We start from the raw sequence: 25,824 nt of genomic DNA, 5'->3' as shown, positions 1-25,824 counted from the left end.
CTGATTTTGACTCAGACTCCTTCCAAGGTAGTCACTCTGTTTCTTCTGTCTCAGATGGAGATGTATTTTCTGGTAGCACGTCTTCAAGGCCAGGGCAGGGCCCTCAAATCCATGGGAGGCTCCCCCACTCCCATCGCAGGTACCACACAGGTTTCCAGGGTTCTGGCTGCCCTAGCAGGGATGGGTTCAGGTGAGGAAGAGTGTGAAGCTCAGCAGCAGCATCTCGTGGAGGACAGACTTGGCATGGACCTCCTGGAACTGGCAGCCACCCACCCTGTCCCAGTGGAGGTGTCCCTGGTTCAGGAAAAGAGACTGACGCTCCTCCTCTGTTCAGAAGCAGTGGGTCCCCCTGTGAAGCTACCCAGGGTCAGGAGGCAGCTCGCAGCCCAGAGCTGAGATGCTGCCACGGGGAACCAGTAGGATCCCCGCAGAGGGGCTGGGCGCTGCACCTGAGGGCTTCTGATGGCCTGGGGGAACAGTGGGAGGTGCCCTGTCCCCTCATTCATCTTCAGTTCTTTCTATTCATGAGTCTTCAATAGAACAGCGTGTTTTCATTTGCAGAATGTTCCGATACACTTTTCATGCCTTTTCATTTTTGTTTGCTTTTCTTTGTGATATGCTTTACATGGCTTAGAAGACATTAGAAGGCATCCCCCATTTCAATTATTTTTTCATTTTTTCATGGAAGTTTAATTAGCCCAAAGAACAAAAATCTCTCAGATGTATACTGTATCTATAGTCATAGCTTCTGTTCTGTTCCTCACCTTTCCTCTGTCACCAGTATGGTCTCCTGGTGAGTAATTCAGTCAAAGCAGCGGTCCCCTTGGTCACAACCCTTCTACTTCCTGGTTTCATGGACCCTTTCCATGCTCCCTTTGCTATGATGCAATTCCTTGAAGCCTTTCTCGGCTTTCAAATAGACTCTTAACCAATATTCGCTCTTATGCTACTGCCTGAGGGACATTCTACCCTTGTCTGCAGTGCGGCTCTTTTCTCCCTTACCCAGGGGAGGCTTGAGGCACCATTTCTCAGTCTACGCTCTCCTCCCAGGCGACTGCTTCCCTCCCTGGGTTCTGTGAACGGAATGGCTCTAATGGCAGGATCAAGGATCCATGTTGTTTCTTTTGATTTGTTTATTTTGTTTTGTTTAAAGATTTTATTTATTTCTATGACACACAGAGAGAGAGACAGTGAACACAATCAGGGACAGTGTGAGAGGGAGAAGCAGACTCCCCGCTGAACCCGGAGCTTGACGCAGGGCTTGATCCGGGACCCCGTCATCCTGACCTGAGCCTAAGGCAGATACTTAATCTACTGAGCCACTCGGGTGACCCTAAACTATCCATTTGCTAAAGAATATTCGCACTTGGGTGTCTACCGTGTGATGTGGAATGTATCTGGTGCTTTTCATTTTGTTTCCTGACATGTCTGCTTCCTTTTCTACTTACAAAATTCATGTTTTCCCTTCTTGTCACTCTTCCCTTTAAGATAACTGATATTACTTCACTCCAATTCTTGTCCCAGGGTTAGTTTTTGTACAACATCCAAGATACAGAAACAGCATTGGACTTGGTAAGTCTGCCTTTCCCGTGACAACAGCATACAAAGTGACTTCCAGGAAGTTGATGCGATTACTTCTAATGTGAAAATGAAATAACGAGTGAGAGAGTGGTACAATCCGTTCCTTCATCAGGTTGTAATCAGACTTGTTTCCTGCTTCAATTAGAAACAAACGCAAGAAGTTTTCTATAGAAACATTAAATGATCAGAAAATAAATAATTTAATACACGTAAAACATATACAATTCTCTTAACCACAAAGGGTAGGTACAACTAATATAATACAATAAAAAATAACTTCAATCTTATAAATAGTGAAATAAATATAAAAGAGTTAAATAGGCAGATCAGCATGGTCATCTGAAAGCAACAGGTGTTTGTAACATTGACTTCATGTTGCCTAATACTCATGAACACATGTGACAAAGTGATTCAGTTCATGTCATGATGACAGCACAAATGAGAGTCTTTGACGCTACAGGACACATGGGAGTGTGATAGTATTCTTCAGAGAGAACCATTTCGATGTTGAAAGGGGTGTCACTTCCCGCTCCTTAGTCTCCTTTGCAAGGCTGTTGATGCATACAAGGGTTTCATGATCTCTGCTCGGACCATCTCCCAGGCACAAGGGCTGTATTGCTTCTCTTGCAGATAGAGGGAGATTCTCTGGAAGTAGTTCCTCAGGATGGAGTCCCCATTCACCAGGGGCGTCTCTCCCACCCCTGCCTCCTGCAGGGGACAGGCTTCCAGGAGGCCCAGTTGCTCAGAAAGTCCCGAGCACAATTCCTCCAGGAGGGTCATGTTCCAAGGAGCAGGTGAGGCCTCTGTGCAGAAGAGATGGAAGGTCTTCTGGTTCATCACCTGGAGGACTGAGAGGGCATGAGCCTTCTGCAGCGCCTTGCCGTCAAACACCTCCTGGGGGAAGCCAAAGTCGTTTGTGTAGTTGTCACAGGAGCTAGCAGACAGTCTCCTCATTTGTCGCAGGAGCATCAGGGCCCTCCAGTGCAGCAGGCCGTTGTCCTGAGGCAGGTCACATCCCAGAGAGCCGAGGGAGTGGCAGCTGAGCATGACCAGGGCCACCAACAAGGAGCAGGGCAGGGCCATCAGGTATCCTGCAGATGCTGTTGTCCTGGCTGTGGTGGGCACGTCTGGGACCTGAGGCTCTAGCTCCTCTGAACATCTTCTCTTGTGCGTGAGGCTTAAGTAGGGGACATAGGCGTTTTCAATTTCTGAACGTTTCCCTTCCTTTCTACTTCTCTTTTTGCTTTCCTTTCTACACTTTCTACTTGGGTTGGAGCATGGGTTTCTCAACCATGTATTATTTTCTTTAAGTATTATCCTTGCCTCCAGAATCTTTTTGGATTTTTTTTAATTGCAACTTTGAAGAAAACTTAGTAGCAGGGAGACACAGTATGTATCGTTATATATTGTATTTTTGTCTGTGCTTTAAGATAAAAAAAAATGTAACGTTTATCCAATTCAGGGTCGAGAATGACTAAAAATTTTAAGCTAATAGTTATATTTTAAAGCTATTGATGCTTATGTATATAAGTAAATTTGATGAGTGACTTATAATTTCTGTACATGTATACAGTGAAGTATATGGAGTACATATGCAAATTAACAATATCAAATTGGACATAATGAATTCGGTATACCTGAACATTTATAATCAATCCAGATTGCTAAATCCAAGTGAAAACTGGAATGATTACTTAACATGTGTTTTTAGTGCACTGAATTTGAATGTTGCCTCATATGACAAAATCATTTTTTTAAGATTTTTATTTATTTATTTGACAGAGAGAAAGATCAGAGAGAGAACAAGTAGACAGAGCAATGGGCAGAGAGTGAGGGAGAAACAGGCTCCCAAGGAGCAGGGAGCCTGATTCGAGGCTCCATCCCAGCACCCTGGGATCACGACCTGAGCTGTAAGCGGCACCCAACTGACTGAGCCCCCCAGGCACCACGACAACCTCATCTTTAACTTCACCTGCTACTATGTACTCTGGAAGGTATTGTCAAAATGTCTTTTTCTGTTTAACACTAGATATTTACTGAGGTGTTGAATGAGTTTTGTAGGGCTAAATCATAAAATTTAATGTATTTGTGTTTTCATTTCCAAAGCCTGCATCACAACAAGCCTCAGACATCAGCAATGGCCACAAGACACCACTGGCAGCTCACCAGTAAGAAAGATGACCTGTCCAGGCAAGACTCTGAGACCCAGGAAATGATGGAGAGAAACTCCTCCAATCCTAAAGGATTCCTGTTATTCCTAGATTTCTAACACTGACCTTACAGACAGTTTGTGTCCTCCACGAATTCTATGCCATTGCTTCTTATGTAATATCCAAAAAAACCCAATGAACGACAATAAATACCAAGGTTTTGTTAGAACCCTCTAAGACATTGCAAGTGCCCCCAGCAGGAAGCCTGGTTCTTGTCTGGGAAGAGGAGGTGTCAAGGTTCTAATTCCAGATGACTGGATTTCCCAGCAGCACCTCACTGACAAGGTAGTTATCACCTCTACTAACCTCATTCCTCTGCAGTGACTGAGTGTCCTCCATCCAGGCTCTCGTGGACTCACTCCTGAGGACAGACTCACCATGTCTGGAGGATTCTAGATTCTGCTACTGTGCAGGGGCTGGTTTCCTTGTTAGCAAAGCACTTACTGCCCCTAGATCCTTGCCCTTGCCCCTGGAGTCTTTGTCCTGGGGACCCTTTCAGTGTTGACCTCCTTCTCTCCTGACCAGAAGAAGGTGTCAGCTTCTCAGATGCTGAGAGCAAATGTTTGTTTTCTCCAAGTAGAGGAAAGAATGATTATCATCCTTTCACCTTGAATAACGGAATACATTTATTGTGCCATCACAGCTCTTAATATTCCCATTTTTCATTTTTTAAAGTAAGCTCCACACACAGGGTGGACCCTGACGTGGGGCTTGAACTCACAGTCTGACATCAAGACCTGAAGTTAGAGTAAGAATCATATCCTCCACCAATTGAGCCACCCAGGATCCCCATGGTTCAAATTTTCCTGAAACTAGAGAACACTTGTTAGGTTCAAATTTCTCGGCTGAGCGCAGGGGAATTCACTGGGTGTCTCACCAGAAACTTCCATCAAAGAAAGTAATGACTTTCACTAGCTCATTCAGACTATGTTTCCAGTAGGCAGCTTCGTCTGGCCATCTGTCTGGTGCTCAGAATGCAGGGGGTGAGGCCCAGGCTATCCTGTCAGGGACACACTTCCTTGTTGCCTTTCCTTATTCATGGTGTTGCATCTTCAACTTAAGTAACAACAACAAAGGGAATGTGAATAACTTAATATTTCCACATGCTTTACTGGACATACTCTGACTTGCTTGTCCTGATCATGTTCTACAATATCGTGAGGATCACACAGAGGGAAGGAAGGAGAGGGCCAAGGGGCTGCCCCAGGTTTCTCTTTCATTTTTAAGACTTCACTTTTTCTGTTTCTCATGTCACCTTTCCTCGAAAGCAAAACATGACAGCTGTGGGGGGGGGAGGGGGAGGACAACTGTTCTGTCTGAATGTGACAAAAGTGAAAGAATGGCCTGTCCACTGAGAAAATGGCAGAGTGACTCCAGCAAAATTTGATGTAGCAATACTGGGGATGAGCTGCTCCGGCAGACGTGGGGATGAAGGCTGGACTGAGTTATTGCAAGTCAGGAAAGTGTCTGCCTTGGCCAGAGGATCCCACAAGACCAACTCTTGGGTCCCCACGAGGCCCTCAGCTCTACAAGAGGAGCCACCTCGTTTTCCTTTCGTTCAATCCACGGGTACTCGGCTCTGAGGAGAGATGAGAGGAGTCACACCAACCAGCTCACAAGAGACTGGCAACCAAGACTCAGCTGATCACCCTCCCTGGAAGGAGACAGGATCCTCGCCCTGCCTGAGAGCTCTACCTACCTGATAAGTCCACTCAGGCCCGGAAATTTTTGCCTGAGAAATCCAATAGGAAGACGAGGGGAACTGAAGGATCCTACATGATTCTGCTCTGGACCTGGATTAGAATAATGATGAAGATCTTTTAAGATGATAACACTAAAGGTGATTGCAGTCTAACCCTTCTGAGATCCTTGAAACCATTACGTCTGTTTTATCAGTAACCCCATTTGGATTCTGCTTATTTATCCAGCTGTTTGGAGAGAAACAGAGGGAGAATATTCAGATCTAACCAATATCCAAGGTGGAACACAAAGGAGTTGTGAGATAACTGCTTGTCTGGAAGCAGCTGTTAAATGATGTGAAGAAAAGAGATGGACAGAGGTTTTGAGACCCAGGAGAGGCCATGGCATGAATTCAGTCAGGTGGAGGAGGTGAGGGATCAAGGATTCTATATCTCACTGTAGATGCCAAAGACTTGTTGACTGTGGTTGTGTATGGCGACAGGAGGTGTGGGAGGAGTCACCTACATGACTTTGGAACTTTGAAGTTCCAAAGACAAGTTGTCAGGATCCCTTTTAAACACTCATGAGAGTGGGGAGGAGTCAAGATGGTGGAGAAGTAGTGGGCTGACTTTACATCAGGTAGCAGAATATCAGCTAGGTAGTTTATCAAACCAATCCAAACACCTACCAATCCAACAGGAGATTGAAGAGAAGAAGAACAGCAATTCTAGAAACAGAAAATTGACCACTTTCTGAAAGGTGGGACCTGCAGAGAAGTGAATCCAAAGCAATGGGAAGATAGACCTCATGGGGAGGGTCCCTCTCCCGGCAAGCAGTGAAGCAATGGAGCACAAAATCAGAACTTTTAAAAGTCTGTTCCACTGAGGGACATCGCTCCAGAGGCTAAGCCGGGGTGAAGCCCATGCACGGATAGTGTGGTCTTATGTCCTGCGGGGACAGAGAAGTGTCGGGGGTGTTTGAGCATTGCAGAGCTCCCAGGTTTATGAGCGGGGAGTCCAGAAGTGAGCTCTCAACTCGGGCCTACCTTAAACTGTGATCCATGGCTTAGGCAGGCCACTGCTCTGTAAGCAGGGACCCCACAAGATCCCGGAAAACCGCCTCAGAAGAGAGCAGGGATCTGCTGGGTTTGGAGACTCCAGATGGGGCTGTGTGCCAGCAACGCTTGGTCAGAGGCTGGGGGAGCTTGGAGTGCGGCCAGAGGCCTGGGAGGTGGGAGTGATTGAGCACTTTTCTCCAAAGGCACGCTCTGGAGAGGGGCCCTGAGCTCTCGAGCTCTAGAGCTCTCGGCTCCTCCGGGCCAGAGATTGGGAGGCCACCATTTTCATTCCATCCTACAGAACTCTATGGAAACCCTTCAGGGAACAAAAGCTCCCGACAGTGAACCCGAGTGAATTACTTAGCCCAGCCTCTGGTAAGGGTGATGCAATTCTGCCTCAGGCAAGGACACTTGAGAATCACTACAACAGGCCCCTCCCCCAGAAGATCAGCAAGAAATTCAGCCAAGACCAAGTTCTCTTCCAAGGAGAACAGTGGAATTCCAGAGGAGGAGCAAGCAAAGCATGAATTTCATGACTTTCTCCCCATGTTCTTTAGTCTGGCAAAATTAATTAATTTTTTTAATTTTTTTTTTTCTTAAGCTAAATTTTTTTTGACTTTTGCTCTTTCCTCCTTTAACATTTTTTAACTAGCTTATCTTAACAATACCTTTTATTAAAAAAAATCTTTTTTGAACCTTCATTTTTATACTCATATATTACCCTTCAGTGTATCTAACTATACTTTTGTATACACATGGGATTTTTTCTTCTAAACAATTTGGGATACAACTTCTTCTAATAGGTCAAAATATACCCTAAATCTACAGAGGTCTTTATTCTAGTCTCCAGCCTGAGCAAATTCTCTCCAGTTATCTCATCAATTACTTTTTTAGAAATTGTTTTTTAAAACGTCAATCTTTATAGTCATATTCCATCCCTTCATCGTGTTTACCCTTAGTAAACATACCCTTAGTATGAATGTGTATGTGTGTGTGTGTATTTTTCATTCTTTAAAATTTTGGGAGAGAGTTTATTTTAAGAGACCAAAATTATGTGTGTGACTCTGTTCTAGTCACCAATCCAATATACATATTTTCTTTTGTATATTTTTTTCTTTTTATAATTTTTTTTTGCTGAACTCCTATTTTCCCCATATCTTCCCCCCATGATTTGGGGTCTCTTCTGATTTGGTTAGAGCACATTTTCCTGGGGTCCTAGCCACCCTTTTAGTATTTTATTCATTCCTTCATATATTCTTATCTGGGTAAAATGACAAGGTGGAAAAAGGCACTGCAAAAAAAAAAATAAGAAAGAAAGAAAGAACAAGAGGAAGTACCAAAGGCAAGGGACCTAATCAATATGGACTTTCATAATATCTCAGTCTAGAGTTCAGAATGATGTTCCTCAAGATGCTAGCTGGGCCCAAAAATAGGCATGGAAGATATTAGAGAAACTCAGTCTGGAGAAATAAAAGCCCTTCCTGGAGAAATAAAAGAACTAAAATCTAACCAAGTTGAAATAAAAAAAGCTATTAATGAGGTACAATCAAAACTAGAGCCTCTTACTGCTAGGATAAATGAGGCAGAAGAGAGAATTAGTGATATAGAAGACCAGATGACACAGAATAAAGAAGCTGAGCAAAAGAGAGACAAACAACTACTGGACCTTGAGGGGAGAATTCAAGAGATAAGTGATACCGTAAGACAAAACAACATTAGAGTAATTGGCATTCGAGAAGAAGAAGAGAGAGTTTGGGGAGCAGAAGGTATATTGGAGAGAATTATTATAGAGAATTTCCCTAATATGGCAAAGGGAACAAGCATCAAAATCCAGGAGGCACAGAGAAACCCCTTCAAAATCAATAAGAATAGGTCCACACCCCATCAGCTAGTAGTAAAATTTACAAGTCTTAGCAACAAAGAGAAAATCCTGAACGCATGAATTTGGGTAAATTGGAAGGGGAGGTGAACCATGAGAGACTATGGACTCTGAAAAACAATCTGAGGGGTTTGAAGTGGCGGGGGGGTGGGAGGGTGGGGTACCAGGTGGTGGGTATTATAGAGGACACAGCTTCCATGGAGCACTGGGTGTGGTGAAAAAATAATGAATAATGTTTTTCTGAAAATAAATAAATTGGGGAAAAAAAAAAGAAAAAAAAAATCCTGAAAGCAGCCTGGGACAAGAAATCTGTAACTACAATGGTAAAAATATTAGATTGGCAACAGACTTATCCACAGAGACCTGGCAGGCCAGAAAGAACTGGTATGATATATTCAGAGCACTAAGAGAGAGAAACATGTAGACAAGAATACCATATCCAGCTAGGCTATCATTGAAAATAGAAGGAGAGATAAAAAGCTCCCAGGACAAACAAAAACAAAAACAATTTGTAAACACGAAACCAGCTCTACAGGAAATATTGAAAGGGGTCTCTAAGCAAAGAGAGAGCCCAAAAGTAGTAGACCAGAAAGGAACAGAGACAATATAAAGTAAGAGTCACCTTACAGGCAATACAATGGCACTAAATTCATATTTATCAATAGTTACCCTGAATGTACATGGGGTGAAAACCCCAAGCAAAAGACACAGGGTATCAGAATGGATACAGAATGGATACAGAATGCCTACAAGAAACTAATTTTAGACCCAAAGACACCTCAAGATATAAAGGGGGTGGAAAAAATTTACCATGCTAATGGACATGAAAAGAAAGCTGGGGTGCAATCCTTATATCATATCAATTAGATTTCAAGACAAAGACTCTAATAAGAGATGAGGAAGGACACTATATCATACTCAAAGGGTTTGTCCAACAAGAAGATCTAACAATTGTAAGTATCTATGCCCCTAACATGGGAGCAGCCAATTATATAAATCAATTAATAACAAAATCAAAGAAACACAGCGACAAGAATACAATAATAGTAGGGGACTTAACACTCCCCTCACTGAAATGGACAGATCATCCAAGCCAAAGATCAACAAGGAAATAAAGGCCTTGAGTGATACAATGGAGCAGAGGGACATAACAGATAGATTCAAACACTCCATCCCAAAGCAACAGAAAACACAGTCTTTTCCAGTGCAACTGGAACATTCTCCAGAATACATCACATCTTGGGTCCTAAATCAGGTATCACTTGGTATCAAAAGATTGGGATCATTCCCTGTACACTTTCAAACCACAATGCTCTGAAGCTAGAACTCCATCACAAGATGAAATTTGGAAAGAACCCAAATACATGGAGACTAAATTGCATCCTTCTAAAGAATGAATGGGTCAACCAGGAAAATAAAGAAGAATTGAAAAAAATAATGGAAACAAATGATGGTGAAAACACAACGATTCAAAATCTGTGGGACACAACAAAGGTAGTCCTGAGAGGAAAATATATAGCGATACAAGCCTTTCTCAAGAAACAAGAAAGGTCTCACATACACGACCTAACCCTACACATAAAGGACCTGGAGAAAGAACAACAAGGAAAGCCTATACCCAGCAGGAGAAGAGAAATAATAAAGATCAGAGCAGAAATCAATGAAATAGAAACCAAAAAACACAATAGAACAAATCAATGAAACTAGGAGATGGTTTTTGAAAGAGTGGATAAGATTGATAAACCCCTGGGCCAGACTTATCAAAAAGAAAAGAGAAAGGACCCAAATAAATAAAAGAATGAATGAAAAGAGGAGAGATCACAACCAACACCAAAGAAATACAAACAATTATAAGTACATATTATGAGCAACTATCTGCCAGCAAATTTGACAATCTGGAAGAAATGGAAGCATTCCTAGAGACATATTAACTACCACAACTGAACCAGGAAAAAAGAGAAAACCTGAACAGACCCATAACCAGTAAGGAGATTGAAGCAGTCATCAAAAACTCTCCAAACAAACAAGAGCCCAGGGCCAGACGGCTTCCCAGGGGAATTCTAGAAACATTTAAAGAAGAATTAATACATATTCCCCTGAAATTGTTCCAAAAAATAGAAATGGAAGGAAAACTTCCAAACTCATTTTATGAGGCCAGCATTACCTTGATCCCAAACCAGACAAAGATCCCATCAAAAAAGAGAATTACAGACCACTATCCTTGATGAACATAGATGCGAAAGTTCTCACCAAAATACTAGCCAATACGATCCAACAGTACATTAAAAGGATGATTTACCATGACCAAGTGGGATTTATTCCTGAGCTGCTAGGTGGGTTCAACATCCGCAAATCAATCATTATGTGATACAATACATTACTAAAAGAAAGAACAAGAACCATATGATACTCTCAATAGATGCTGAAAAAGCTTTGGACAAAGTACAGCACCCTTTAATGTTCAAAACTCTTCAAAGTGTAGGGATAGAGGGTACATACCTCAATAGCATCAAAGCCATCTATGAAAAACCCACTCCAAATATCATTTGCAGTGGATAAAAATGGAGAGTTTTTCCCCTAAGGTCAGGGAACATGGCAGGGATGTCCATTACCACCACTGCTATTGAACATAGTAGTAGAAGTCTTAGCCTCAGCAATCAGGCAACAAAAAGAAATGAAAGGCATCCAAATCAGCAAAGAAGAAGTCAAACTATCACTCTGCAGATGACATGATACTATATGTGGAAAACCCAACAGACACCAGTCCAAATCTGCTAGAATTTGTATAGGAATGCAGTAAAGCGTGAGGATATAAAATCAATGCACAGAATACAGTTGCATTTCTTTACACCAAAACAAGACAGAAGAAAGTGAAATTAAGGAATCAATTCCATTTACAACTGCACCCAAAACTATAAGATACCTAGGAAGAAACCTAACCAAAGCGGCAAAGAATTCATATTCAGAAATCTATAAAGTACTCATGAAAAAAATTGAGGAAGACACAAAGAAATGGAAAAATGTTCCACGCTCATGGATTGGAAGAACAAATATTGTAACAATGTCTACACTACCTAAAGCAACCTACACATCTAATGCAATCCCTATCAAAAGCCCATCCATTTTTTCAAAGAAATGAAACAAAGAATCCTACAATTTATATGGAACCAGAAGAGACCTCGAATAGCCAGAGGAATACTGAACAAAAGCCAAAATCGGTGGCATCACAATTCCAGACCTCAAACTCTATTACAAAGCTGTCATCATCAAGACAGTATGGTACTGGACCAAAAATAGACACACAGATCAGTGGAACAGAATAGAGAGCCCAGAAACAGACCCTTGACTTTATGGTCAACTAATCTTCGACAAAGCAGGAAAGAATGTCCAATGGAAAAAAGACAGCCTCTTCCACAAATGGTGTTGGGAAAATTGGACAACCACATGCAGAGAAATGAAACTGGACAATTTCCTTACAACACACATGAAAATAGACCAAAATGGATGAAGGAACTCAGTGTGAGAAAGGAATCCATCAAAATCCTTGAGGAGAACACAGGCAGCAACCTCTTTGACCTTAGCCGCAGCAACTACTTCCTAGGAACATCACCAAAGGAAAGGGAAGCAAGGGCAAAAAAATGAACTGTTGGGACTTCATCAAGATCAAAAGCTTCAGCACAGCAAAGGAAACAGCTAACAAATCCAAAAGACAACTGACAGGATGGGAAAAGATATTTGCAAATGACATATCAGATAAAGGGCTAGTATCCAAAATCTATAAAGAGCTTAGTAAACCCAACACCCAAAGAACAGGTAATCGAATCAAGAAATGGGCAAAGGACATGATCAGGCATTTCCACAAAGAAGACTTCCAGATGGCCAACAGACACATGAAAAAGTGTTCCACATCACTTGGCGTCAGGGAAATACAAATCAAAACCACAATGAGATACCACCTCACACTAGTCAGAATGGCTAAATTAACAAGTCAGGAAATGACAGACGCTGGGTAGGATGGGGAGAAAGGGGAACCTGCCTACACTGTTGGTGGGAATGCAAGCTGGTGCAACCACGCTGAAAAACAGCGTGGAGGTTGCTCAAAAAGTTGAAAATAGAGCTGCCGTACACCCCAGCAAATTGGACTCGTGGGTATTTACCCTAAAGATACAAATATAGTGATCCAAAAGGGCACGTGCACCCGAATGTTTACAGCAGCAGTGTCCACAAGAGCCAAACTATGGAAAGAACCTAGATGTCCATCAACAGATGAATGAATAAAGCAGATGTGGTGTATATATATAAAATGGAATACTATGCAGTCATCAAAAGAAATGAAATCTTGCCATTTGCAACAATGGGATGGAATTAGAGAGGTTATGCCCATTGAATGAATTCAATGAGAGAAAGACAATTATCATATAATCTCCCTGATTTGAGGAAGTAGAGAAGCAACATGGGCGGTTTGGGAGTAGGAAAAGAATAAATGAAACAAGATGGGATAGGGAGGGAGACAAACCATTAAGAGACCCTTAATCTCACAAAAGAAACTGAGGGTTGCCAGGGAAAGGGGGTTAGGGAGACGGAGGTGAGGTTATGGACATTGGGGAGGGTATGTGCTACAGTGAGAGCTGTGAAGTGTGTAAATACAGACCTGTACCCCTGGGGCTAGAATACATTATGTTAAAAAAAATAAAAATTAAATATTAAATGAGTACTCATGAGACATTAGATTTTTCTGCCAATGAGATAGATGTTTGCAGCTGGCACTAGACTGACCCTTCTCCTTCCAACACGTTGCAGGCTGTTGTCCTGTCAGGGTCACCCACGGTGGGGAAACTACCATGGGCCACATACGATTAGAAGAATTCTGTGCTCCCAGTGTCCACTTGACCCTTCTCAGTCTCGGGAAGGACACAGAGATACAGTTGACTCAATGCTGCCCTACTGTCCAACTGTTCTGCCTCCTGAGGATAAGTGACTAATCCAGTGAACACTTTCCCATTTCTGTTCTCCTTCCAGGTTCCCACACTGCTGCTGACTTTCAACACTTTCATGTTTCCAGACGTCAGTGTGGTTTTCTGAGCAAAGGAGTGTCCTACTCCTGGTGTAACAAGAACTTAGGGAATGCTCCAACACAGGCACAGTGGAGCTCCGGGATTCTTTGCACAGGAGCCCTGGAATTAGCGTGTTTCTGTGTGGGACCGGATTTGTGGGGGCCTTGAGATCCACAGCACAGCAATCAGCTGACAGGAGGGTGGAGGGAGGCCAAGTGCACACTCTGGCTTCTGACGCTGCCAGACCTTGGCTGCTTGTGGCCAATAATGCAGGGTGAGTCTCCCAGCCTGTCCCTGGGCACCCAACCCTGAGCCCTGCCTCCTCTACGTCCCATGGCAGGCTGAATAGCAATGCCTGGGAATGGAAAGTTGGCGGGGGTCAGGGCGCCTGGCTGGCTCAGTCCTTCAAGCATCTGCCTTGAGCTCAGGTCATCATCTCATGGTCCTAGGATCGAGTCCTACATTAGGCTACCTCATCAGTGGGGAGTGTGCTCCTCCATCTGACCTTCCCCCCTCTCATGCTCTGCCTCTCTGTCTCTCTCAAATAAAGAAATAAAATCTTTTAAAAAATGTTGGCAGGGGTACTCACTCCCCTTACCCCTGCATTTAGCCTTTGCTGCTTGGTTCTCCAACAGTTTCCAGTATTTAATAATCAAGAACATTGGGATTAAAACTGACTATGGCTATAGGGATTATCAGGACAAGACTTACGCTTTGTTACAGACAGAGTAAGGAAACGGGTTTATGACAGCATTAGAATCTCCGGATGTCCACAGGTAGGCTTTATGTAGTTGGAAGGGACATTCTCAGAAGAGGTCCGATTTTGGTCACCACCCTTGTCACATTTGGCCACCAGGAAGCAGTCTTCCCGGAGGGGAGCTTCACTAGGCGACCCTTCAACCTGATCCTGCTTTCTGTTTCCTTTCAGCCCCCACTGCTGTTCCATCATATCGGATGGAAATCTGAGCAAAGCCTCTCTAGCAGATGTTTCTGCAAAACCTAGAGATTTCAATGCATTTTTGTTGTCTACTTGCTTTCTTTTGCTGCTCCTTCGGAAAACCTTTAAGCTTAGATGACAGCAGAACAGAAAGCTGTTGTGTGAAAAGGCTGAGAGGTCAAGAGAGTGAATGCCAAGGGGCTGTGGGGACTTCTGCCTTGTTGAGGAAGGAAACTGTTAGGACAGGGGAATGTGTTCTGGAATGAGGGTTGGGGGAGGGAGAGGGCAGCATGGGTGCCAGAAGGTTAAGGAAATAGCATGTTCTTCTGCACTTCCAACTAGATCTTTATTCTCAACTTTCAGAAGTTTGTAGAAGCCACCGTCTCATCACTGGTGATAAATAAAAACGTTTCTTGCCAATGAGGGATGAATGGATCAGCCTTTCCTAGAATTCACAACAGAATTGCAGTTTGGGAGGCAGCCTCCTTTGCAAGTCTGGTACTGAAGTGTAGGACCACTGTTCCCACGAATTTTGGAGGAGGAGACAAACAATATTCCCATATATAGCTGTCAGAATTAAGATAAGATGATTTCTACCATATTTATGCTGTTCCCTACAGAGATGCACTGCTAGGTTCCTTTCAGTGCATGAGTTCAGTGAATATTCACACTCTTCTGTCCTAATTGTTAAATGTGTTTGTACTCCTGAATTACACACAGCTCACTATTGCTCCATGGATTTCCATGATTCATGTATTTTCAGCTCATTCGACCAGTGATTTCTCACTGCTGTAAATATGAGGAGAGAGAATACCTGACTCAGCTTCCCACCCTCATTTTTGAAGAAAGTCTGTCAGTCTTTATGTGCAAGAGAATCTTGTGATGTGGATATCCACCAAACATTGTGGTATTCTGAACATGAGGAAATACTAGCAGTGAGCAACAGAGAAGAATTCTTACCACATCAAACTCTCTAGAAAAAGCAATGGGATATTTTGCCACTTTAGTAAACAGGGTCACAAGGAGGGGTTAAGGAACCTCATTAATGATGCCAAATATTCCAGGAAACATGATCTTATCCATGGTAATAGATAATTTGATGAAGGATTGAATGAGTTATCCATTCCTGCCAAGTGAATTCTTAAAGCCAAGTAGCTCGCTGATGTGCAAGGAAGTAAGAACCAAGACACGCTAAATCACAGTCAGCAATTCAGTCATGATGAAAAAGAAATACAGCATTAAACATATTAACATGATTTGCAGAACATTGAATCCATGAAACCACTCAGGGAAAAAGAAATGACATGAAAGTGCAAACTATGCGCAGAATAACGAGCCCCATTATTCCCAGATCCCATGCAATATTCTTCTCCAAGACAGATGCACTGACTTCTCTTATTCATGCTCCCACCCGCTCCAGGGTGGTCTCTGCTTATGCATTCCACCAAACCGACGGTCAGCAAAGGCTTCTGTGTTTCTGACATCACAGGCAGTTTCAATCCACATCTTCCAGGAATCGCTGATGGTCTTTGAAATACATTTACTTCCTTAAAGACACTCACCAGCATCCTCCCTTATCCCTGTGCTGTATGGCCAAGAGTCCACCGTCTCCTTTGTGGCTCTTCTCTCCCGTCCCTTCAATGGTTGAAGAGCCTCAGAATCAAGTTTATGTCTGTTTCTCACATGACACGGTCTCCCTGCGTGACCACCTCTGTTTCTGGCTTTGCCTGCTAATGTGGGACTCAGCCATTGTGATTCTTGTCAACTGCCAGCTCATCTGCCCCTGACACTGGACATACATGTCTCCACATCTGCCAGTGACCTGTCGAGGGGTACACAGCTTTTCTATATGCACTTCCTATGTGCTTCAACGTCTCTGTTATAGCAGTAGGTGATAGACGTCACTTCCTTTCCTTCATCGTTAAAACATTAAATAGGAGGTTTTTAGATCCCATCCCTACAGCAACCATATTAATATGTCCCTTCGACCAAAGATGTAGACATCAGGATCTGTATTTTGTATGTCCTATAGCCTAAGGTCAACGTGCAAGTTGTCTTAGAGAAAGTGAGTTGTTATTTCCAGTGTTAATGCAGTATGATGGTAAATGCATTCTGCTGTCCAATTTCCAACGGAGTTACACAATCAGACCTGGTGTGCCTCTTTGAAAACCCTTTTTTCTTAAAGTTCCATAAAGAAAAAAAGTGATAAACTGATTACATATTAAAAATATATTTTATTATATTCTACTATGTGAAGGTGTACATCATATTATATGAAAAAACTGAATCTTAAGGATATTTACATAAATAAATATTTAAATAGATAAATAGGATTAGGCAAGGTCATCTGTAAGCAACTACTGGTTGTAGAGTTGACATGTCCTGAAAACACTTGACAAATTGACTGTGTTCATGTCTTCGCAACCACAGAAATGAGAGTCTCTGAGATGGCAGGACTCTGGAATGTGTGATGTTATTAGTCAGAGGGAATCATTTCCATGTTGAAAGAGGTGTCACTTCCTGTTCCTTAGTCTCTTATGCAAGGCTGTTGATGCATACAAGGGTTTCATGATCTCTGCTCGGACCATCTCCCAGGCACAAGGGCTGTATTGCATCTCTTGCAGATAGAGGGAGATTCTCTGGAAGTAGTTCCTCAGGATGGAGTCCCCATTTACCAGGGGTGGTTCTCCCACCCCCGCCTTTAGCAGAGGACAGGCTTCCAGGTGGCCCAGCTGCTCAGAAAGTCCCGAGCACAATTCCTCCAGGAGGGTCGTGTTCCAAGGAGCAGGTGAGGCCTCTGTGCAGAAGAGGTGGAAGGTCTTCTGGTTTGTCACATGGATGAGAGGGAGGGCATGAGCCTTCTGTAGCGCCTTGCCGTCAAACACCTCCTGGGGGAAGCCAAAGTCGTTTGTGTAGTTGTCACAGGAGCTAGCAGACAGTCTCCTCATTTGTCGCAGGAGCATCAGGGCCCTCCAGGGCAGCAGGCTGTGGTCCTGAGGCAGGTCACATCCCAGAGAGCCTAGGGAGTGGCAGCTGAGCACCACCAGGGCCACCAAGAAGGAGCAGGACAGGGCCATCAGGGATCCTGCCGATGCTGTTGTCCTGGCTGGGGTGGGCACGTCTGGGACCCGTTGCTCTAGCTTCTCTGAACATCTTCTCCTGTGCATGAGGCTTAAGTAGGGGACATAGGAGTTTTCGATTTCTGAACGTTTCCCTTACTTTCTACTTCTCTTTTTGCTTTCCTTTCTACACTTTCTCCTGGGTTGTAGAGCATGGGTTTCTCAACCGTTTCTTTTTCCTATTGCCACCTCCTGTCACAGTCTTTTGAATATTTATGTATTTGAACCTTCCAACAAAACTTGGTAACATGGATCTACAGTCTATATAGTTATGTATGTATAGCTCTGCTTAATAGATTAGAAAAGAAAGTGTTCATTTTACTTTGTTTATTTAATTCACTGTTAAGATGGACAAAAATTTCAACTGAAAGCTATATATTTTTTAATTAATTAATTTATTTTCACAAAAACAGTATTCATTATTTTTTCACCACACCCAGTGCTCCATGCAATCCGTGCCCTCTGTAATACCCACCACCTGGTTCCCCAACCTCCCTCTTCCCCACCACTTCAAACTCCTCAGATTGTTTTTCAGAGTCCATAGTCTGAGAGCTATATTTTAAGCTATTTATTCTTTACTGGATATCTAAATATGATGAATGACTTCTCAATTTTTTCTTACTTAAATGGAAATATAAAAGTACAATGCTAATTAAGAATTTGTAGAAAGACATAATACTATCGGTGTCCTTAAATAATGAGAATCAAAAAAAAATAATGAGAATCATTCCAAATTGCTAACAGCCAATGAATTATTCAATTATTTACTGGATGTTTGTTTTTCATGTACCCTATTTTAGTATGGCCTCAATAAGAAAATGATTTTTAACTTCACTCGCTGCTAGATACTCATCTAGTTATTCTCAAAATATCTTTTCCATTTATACCAGATAGAATTCTTGATGCAATGAATAAGTTTTGAATAATTAAATGGTTATGTAGAATCTATCTGTATTTATTTCCAAAGCCCACATCAAAATAAGACTCAAAGACAAGCAACGTCCACAAGACAGCCCATGGAATGTTGAAGCCTTGTTCCCAACCCTAGAACTACTTGTTACATTGTTGGAAGCAACTGGAACAAGTGTTCCCTCTGGTGGGGGGATGCTGAAATGTGGGAGAGACCTTGAAGCTCCAGAGCAGGAAGGATGCGGAAAAACTCTGGACCTTCTGCTCACTTTTACTAGGAATCTATCTGCTGTTTTTGTAAAAAAATAAATGAATAAATAAATAAAAAATGAAGAAAGAAAAGAAAAGGAAAAAAAAAAGGTATTTTTGTTGAAGGTCATGGCTTATAACACTAGCAGAGTCTGTTCATTCCAGGAAAGTTTTTGTTTCTGTTTGTTCGCTTGCTCTGGAGGAAAATCTCCCACGAGGGTACAGACTTCTACATACAACACGAGCCTGTGTGTACACCTGGTCACTGTCTAGCCCACCTTGCCCCCTCGCTGGCAGCCTCCCCTGTAAAGACTGTGACGGGCCACAGAACAGCAGCCTCCTGCTCCTATCTCCTCTCTGCTCCTGCCACTGTGACATCACTGCAGTGGGGACATTCCCTCAGGTCAACAATAGTCACCAGGAGAAAAGGAAACATCAAGGCTTCTGCTAGGAGAGTTTCGAAAAAACCTGGAAATTTCAAACAACTTTTGTTCTTTGCTGTGGCTTTGTCATTGGAAGTAAAAGGGCCAGACAGAACCCACAAAGGAAAAGGAAGCAGCTGTGTGAATGGGCAGGAGAGGCTCCTGAGGAGGGAGGAGGGGGAGCTCACAGGAGGTTTCTACACTGGGGGAGAGGGAAACTCTGTGATTGGAGAGTGAAAGGATGGGACCTGGGAGGGCGTGGAGGAAGGGAAATGTGCTGTACCAGAACATATGGAGCATAGGGACATAGGTACAGTGTATATGTATACATATTACATTATTGTGTACTAATTTCATTCAGTGGAGAGGACACCCATTCCCAATGGGTGTTTTTTATTCCCAATGATATTTTGGGGGGATCAGCCATTTATATTCAGTTATAGGGAAAAGGTTAAGAGAAGATCAATTTTTAGGGAAAACATGAGAAAATATTGCCCATCTGTTAAACTCTCACTCAGTGCAAGATACTAGATGCTTTGAAATGTGCCACTTCATTATCACAACAGCTCTAGGAATATTTCCCACTTTACATCTGGAGAGACTGAGCTGCAGAGAGCTCCAGTGAGGTTCTCTTGATCAAACAAGGAGATTTTTTTTTTTTTTTAACCATCAGGCCCAATTCTTCTTTTTATTTGGAATCCTGAAAATGGAGAGTATATAAAGACCTTGAGGGCTTAGTGAGTGCTGGAAAAACCATCACATAACTGATTCTTCAAGATTCCAGCACATGAAATAGTGCCCAGAACTTCTGGCCTTTCTGGTGACTGTTCTTCTCTGTCATCATCTCCAGTCACCCTCACTTCCAGCCATTCTGGCCTTGTCATAGTTCCTTGGACATGCCTCAGAGACTTTCTCCAGATGCAGGGCACAGTCCTATAGCCCATGTCATAAATTCCTGCCTGAGGTTCCTCTTGGGAAATTCTGAAACTTCCCTTCTTCCACACTTCCTAGAGATCATTTTTCCCTGGTTGCGTCCCACCTGCACTGGCTGCCCCCCATCTCTGTGCCCTTGAGGGTCTCCCCTTCTCCTTCTCAACCTTAGAAGTTAAAGGTTCTCTGAAGCTTTAGGGCATCTTCTCATTCCACAGTCACATCAGACGGAAGGACTTTCAGCACCGGGCTTCGATTTCCAAATATGCAAGACACATTGCAATTTAATGTCTCCAGGACGTGCATTGTTGGAGAGTCCAGACTCACCCCTGCATCTCCAGTGGGAAGTCGGCTGGCCCCTCTTCCCGACTTCCCTCCCTTAGGCTCCTGGCCATAGATCCCCTTGGCATCTATCATCTGAAGAGGTAGACTCAGACTATTCTAGAGTGATTCCTTTCCCCCTCCCTGTGCTGGCAAAGCCAGGAGATTTCCCTCTGCTCTTCACAGGGGGAGCCTAGTGGAGAATCCAAAGGTACAACGCACACACCTATGGGCTCCATTAACTAGGGAGACCTGGACGTTATAACTGCCCAGTGGAAACACACAGAGCCTCGAGCCATGCTTCCGTAACAGCTCAAGTTCCTACCATTGCCTGCTCCTGGCGAGTGTGATTGTCTGCGTGCTCCTTTTTCTCCGGGTACCAGCGCTGAGACTAGCCCTGGGACCTCAGCTGTGAGTGGATCTAAGAAGAGTTGTTGTTTTCCGTCTTCTTGTACTTGGTGGTTGTTGGTTTTGTTCTTGTGCTGCAGCTGTGAGGTCAGGAAAACTGTTCCAACAGGTTCAGTGTTGATCCAGAAACCAGAGGATCCTGCAATACGTGAACACATGAACAACTTCAGGCTAGCTCTGTCCTGCGATGGAGGCCCTTAGGGACAGTCCTGTCACAGACACATTTTCCCCACAATGCTGAGTAACTTAACTCAACACATTGTATGGCTGAAGCAGAAAGAGGAGTCGTTAGAAAGCTAGAACTCATGGCTATGTGACTTAGTGTTGTAGGTCAAGAATATCATTGCATGTCCCTTTCTTGCTTTCTTCCTTTTTATCATTTCCCTTTCCTTATGTCTTAATTTGAGTAAGAAAAGATGGGTCGCCGGATTTTGACTCAGACTCCTTCCCAGGTAGTTACTCCATTTCTTCTGTCTCAGATGGAGATGGATTCTCTGGAAGCACGTCTTCAAGGCTAGGGCAGGGCCCTCAAACCCGGGGGAGATTCCGCCAATCCCGTTGCAGGTACCACACAGGTGTCTGGGGTTCTGGCTGCCCTTGGGGCCCTGGGCAGAGTTTTCCCAGGGGGGATGGGTTCAGGCAGCAAATGGCGGCGCCCAGTGAGGAAGAGGGTGAAGGCCAGCTGGAGCATCTTGTGGAGGTCATAGTGGCCCAGGCCTCCTGGAATCGGTGGCCACACACCATGTCCCAGAGGAGCTGTCCTGGGCCAGGGAAGGGACAGATGATCCTTCTTGTGTCAGAAGCAGCAGGTCCTCCTGTGAAGCTGTCCAGGACCAGGAGGCAGCTCAGCCCAGAATGAGAGGCTGCCACAGGGAACCAGTAGGATCCCCGCAGAGGGGCTGGGCGCTGCTCCCGAGGGCTTCTGGTGCCCTGGCGGACCAGTGGAGGGTGCCCTGGCCCCCAATTCATCTTCAGTTCTTTCTATTCGTGAGTCTTCAATAGAACAGGGTAGTTTTCATTTGCAGAATGTTCCCGTACTCTTTTCATGCCTTTTCATTTTTGTTCCTTTCCTTTATATATGCTTTACATGGATTAGAAGACATTAGAAGACATCGCCCATTTCAATTATTTGTTCATTTTTTCATGGAAGTTTAATTAACCCAAAGAAGGTAAATCTCCCAGATCTATATTCTATCTATAGTCACTAGCTTCTGTCCTGTTCCTCCCCTTTCCTCCGCCGCCAGTATGGTTTCTGGTGAGTAATTCAGTCAAAACAACTGGTCCCCATGGTCACAACCCTTCCACTTCCCTGCTTCATGGACCCTTTCCATTCACCCTTTCACTGATGCAATTCCTTGAGGCCTTTTTCAGCTTTGAAATAGACTCTTAACCAATATTTGCTCTTATGCTACGGCCTTAGGGTCATTCCACCTTTGTTTGCAGTGTGGCTCTTTTCTCCCTTAACCAAGGGAGGTTTGAGGCATCACTCTTAAGTCCCTTTCTCTCTTACATGCCCACTTCCCTTGCTAGGCTTTAAGTGAATGGAATGGCTTGTAAATGGCAGATTCAAAGATCCACTTTGTAAAGAATATTTGCACTTGGGTGGCTACCAGTGTGATGTGGAAGGTTACTAGTACTTTTGTTTTTTATATTCTGATGTGTCTGCTTCTTTTTCTGCTTATAGAATTCATATTTTACCTTCTTCCCATTCTACCTTTAAAATAACTGATACTACTTCAGTATGATTATTGTTCAGAGGTTGGTATCTCTACAAAACTCAAAGATACAGACAGGGGATTGGATTTCTTATGTCTGCATTTACCCTGAGGACAATATCCATACTGATTTCCAGGAAGTTGATGCTTTTACTTCTAATGTGAATCACAAAATAACAAGTAAGTGAGTTGTACAATTTATTCTTTCATCAGGTTGTAATCAGACTTGTTTCCTCCTTCAATAAGAAACAAATGCAAGAATTTTTCTGTAGAAACATTTAATTAACAAAAAAATAAAAAAATAATAAATTAAAGCATATGTATTTCTCTTAACCACAATGAAGGTACATTTAACATTATACAATGAAAAATAATTTAAATCTTATAAATAGTGAAATACATAAATAGTTAATAGGTAGATCAGCATAGTTGTGTGAAAGCAACAGGTGTTTGTAGCATTGACTTGATGTGGCTTAATACTCCTGAACACATGTGACAAATTGATTCGGTTCATGTCACGATGACAGCAGAAATGAGGGTCTCTGACACAGCAGAACTCCAGAATGTGTGATGTTACAGTCAGAGGGAATCATTTCCATGTTGAAACGGGTCTCACTTCCTGCTCCGCAATCTCTTATGCAAGACTGTTGATGCATACAAGGGTTTCATGATCTCTGCTCGGACCATCTCCCAGGCACAAGGGCTGTATTGCTTCTCTTGCAGATAGAGGGAGATTCTCTGGAAGTAGTTCCTCAGGATGGAATCCCTATTAACAAGGGGCGTCTCTTCCACCCCCGCCTCCTGCAGGGGACAGGCTTCCAGGCGGCCCAGCTGCTCAGAAAGTCCCGAGCACAATTCCTCCAGGAGGGTCATGTTCCAGGGAGCAGGTGAGGCCTCTGTGCAGAAGAGGTGGAAAGTCTTCTGGTTTGTCACATGGACGACAGAGATTGCTTGAGCCTTCTGCAGCGCCTTGCCGTCAAACACCTCCTGGGGGAAGCCAAAGTCGTTTGTGTAGTTGTCACAGGAGCTAGCAGACAGTCTCCTCATTTGTCGCAGGAGCATCAGGGCCCTCCAGTTCAGCAGGCTGTGGTCCTGAGGCAGGTCACATCCCAGAGAGCCGAGGGAGTGGCAGCTGAGCACCACCAGGGCTACCAAAAAGGAGCAGGGCAGGGCCATTGGGGATCTGGCAGATGCTGTTGTCCTGGCTGGGGTGGGCACGTCTGGGACCCGTGGCTCTAGCTTCTCTGAACATCTTCTCTTGTGCATGGGGCTTAAGTAGGGGACATAGGAGTTTTCGATTTCTGAACGTTTCCCTTCCTTTCTACTTCTCTTTTTGCTTTCTATTCTGCACTTTCTACTGGGGTTTAGAGTATGGGTTTCTCAACCACATATTTTTTTCCATATGGTCTCTTGCCTCCAGAGTCTTTTGGATGTTTTTTAATTGAAACTTCCAAGAAAACTTAATAGCACAGAGACACAGCATATCTCGTTTTGTATTTCTATCTGTTCTCTATAGGTAAAAAAGAAAGTGTAAAGTTTATCCCACACAGGGTTGTGAATGACTAAAAATTTTAAGCTAGAAGTTAACTTTTAAGGTTATTGATGCTTAAGTATATAAGTAAATTTGGTGAGTGACCTATAATTTGTTTATGTATAGAAGTTGTAATAAATAAAGTACATAAGCAAATTCAAATTTCCTAAGAAGACATAATGATCGGTGTACTCAAACATTTGAAATCATTCCAAATTGCTAAAAGCAAATGAGAAATTAAATTATTTTCTTAACATGTGTTTTTACTGAACTGAATTTTAACGTTGCCTCATATGACAAAGTCATTTTCAACTTCACCAGCTACTAGATACTCTTGAAGGTATTGTCAAAATATTTTTTCTGTTTAACACTTCATAATTACTGATCAGTTTTGTAGAACTAAGTCATGAAATATAATTTGTACTTTATTGCCAAGCCTGCATCACATCAAAGCTCCGACAAGCAATGTCCACATGACAGCCCATGGCAGCTCACCAGTAAGCAAGGATCACCTTTCCAGTTAAGACTCTCAGATCCGAGAAATGATGGAGAGAAACTCCTCCAATCCTAAGTTATTCCTGTTATTCCTAGGTTTGTTGCCGTGATCCGGCGGACAGTTTGTGTATCTTCCAAAAATTTTGTGTCGTTGTTTCTTGTGTAATATCCAAGAAAACCCAATGAGAGACAATAAATACCAAGGTTTTGTTAGACCACTGCAAGGACTAGCTCTGGGGAGCCACAGACCACTGCAATACTTCAGATTGGGTCGCAACCACAAGAAGCAATTTTGACGCTTGGAAGCAAGTATAACAACTCTTCCATCTGGTGGGGGATATTGATAATGCAAAAGACAATGTAGATACAGAACCAGGGTGTAGGTGAAAAACCTTGATATCTTTTGCTCAATTTTTCTCTGAAGCCACCACTTTTTTTACAAAAAAGTATGTTGTTTCAAAAATATACAAAAGCTATGGAAATTGTCTTATTACACTATTGGAGTCAGTTCTTTCTAAGAATGAGCCCTTTTTGCCCTGGAAAAAAATCTCCTGCCTGGAGACAGGCTTCTGCCTAGAGCACAAAGCAAGTCTCCAGACTTGCTCACTGTCTTTGTCCTAGCCAGTAGGCGGCACTCTTCCTTCATAAATATTTTAACAGGCCACAGTAAAATAATCCTGCTTTCTATTTCCTTTTTGCTAAAGCTACTATTACATCACTACAGCGGGGACATTTCCTCAGGTCTAAAAATAGTCACTGGGAGAAAAAAAAAGAGAACACGGCTTCTCCTAGCTGAGTTTCCAAAAACCTAGAACTTTCACACAACTCTTGGTTTCAGTTAGTGGCTTTGTACTTGGAAATAAAAGCGTCATAGAAACCACAAAGGAAAAGGAAGCAGGTGTGTGAATGGGCAGGAGAGGCTCCTGAGGAGGCAGGGAAGAGGGGTATCTCACTAGGGGGTTTCTTTTCTTTTCTTTTTTTTAAGATTTTTAAAAATTTATTTATTTGACAGACAGAGATCACAAGTAGGCAGAGAGGCAGGCAGAGAGAGGGGGAGGAAGCAGGCTCCCTACTGAGCAGAGAGCCTGATGTGGGGCTCAATCCCAAGGACTTGAGCCAAAGGCAGAGGTTTAACCCACTGAGCCAAAATTTAAATAAATTTTTATTTATTTAAAAATAAACCCCTCACTGGTGGTTTCTACATCAGGAGAAGGAAACATCGTAATATGGTAGTGAATAGATGGGATCTAGGGAAGCAGGGAAGAAGGGGGAAATGTGTTAGCTATCAGAATATATAGTGTATATATATCATGTACTATATACATAA

At 43.1% G+C, this 25,824-nt stretch overlaps 3 protein-coding genes across 3 annotated transcripts; all 3 read right to left on the bottom strand.

Moving 5' to 3' along the window:
* Window positions 1-2,100: 2,100 nt before the first annotated feature.
* LOC122916933 (interferon alpha-1/2-like) lies at window positions 2,101-2,700 on the bottom strand. The gene has a single exon (XM_044264320.1). It carries the CDS (start codon window positions 2,662-2,664, stop codon window positions 2,101-2,103), a length of 564 nt encoding a protein of 187 aa, XP_044120255.1. The 5' UTR covers window positions 2,665-2,700.
* Window positions 2,701-16,911: 14,211 nt separating this feature from the next.
* LOC122916932 (interferon alpha-1/2-like) lies at window positions 16,912-17,511 on the bottom strand. The gene has a single exon (XM_044264319.1). The coding sequence runs from the start codon at window positions 17,473-17,475 to the stop codon at window positions 16,912-16,914; it is 564 nt and encodes a 187-aa protein (XP_044120254.1). The 5' UTR covers window positions 17,476-17,511.
* Window positions 17,512-23,083: 5,572 nt separating this feature from the next.
* On the bottom strand, window positions 23,084-23,683 carry LOC122916931 (interferon alpha-1/2-like). The gene has a single exon (XM_044264317.1). It carries the CDS (start codon window positions 23,645-23,647, stop codon window positions 23,084-23,086), a length of 564 nt encoding a protein of 187 aa, XP_044120252.1. The 5' UTR covers window positions 23,648-23,683.
* Between the last annotated feature and the right edge of the window lie 2,141 nt (window positions 23,684-25,824).

The sequence above is a fragment of the Neovison vison genome, chromosome 9, assembly GCF_020171115.1.
Source record: "Neovison vison isolate M4711 chromosome 9, ASM_NN_V1, whole genome shotgun sequence".
Classification (NCBI taxonomy): domain Eukaryota; kingdom Metazoa; phylum Chordata; class Mammalia; order Carnivora; family Mustelidae; genus Neogale; species Neogale vison.
Note: the sequence above shows the minus strand (reverse complement) of the source record. Positions and strands in the feature narration are given on the sequence as shown.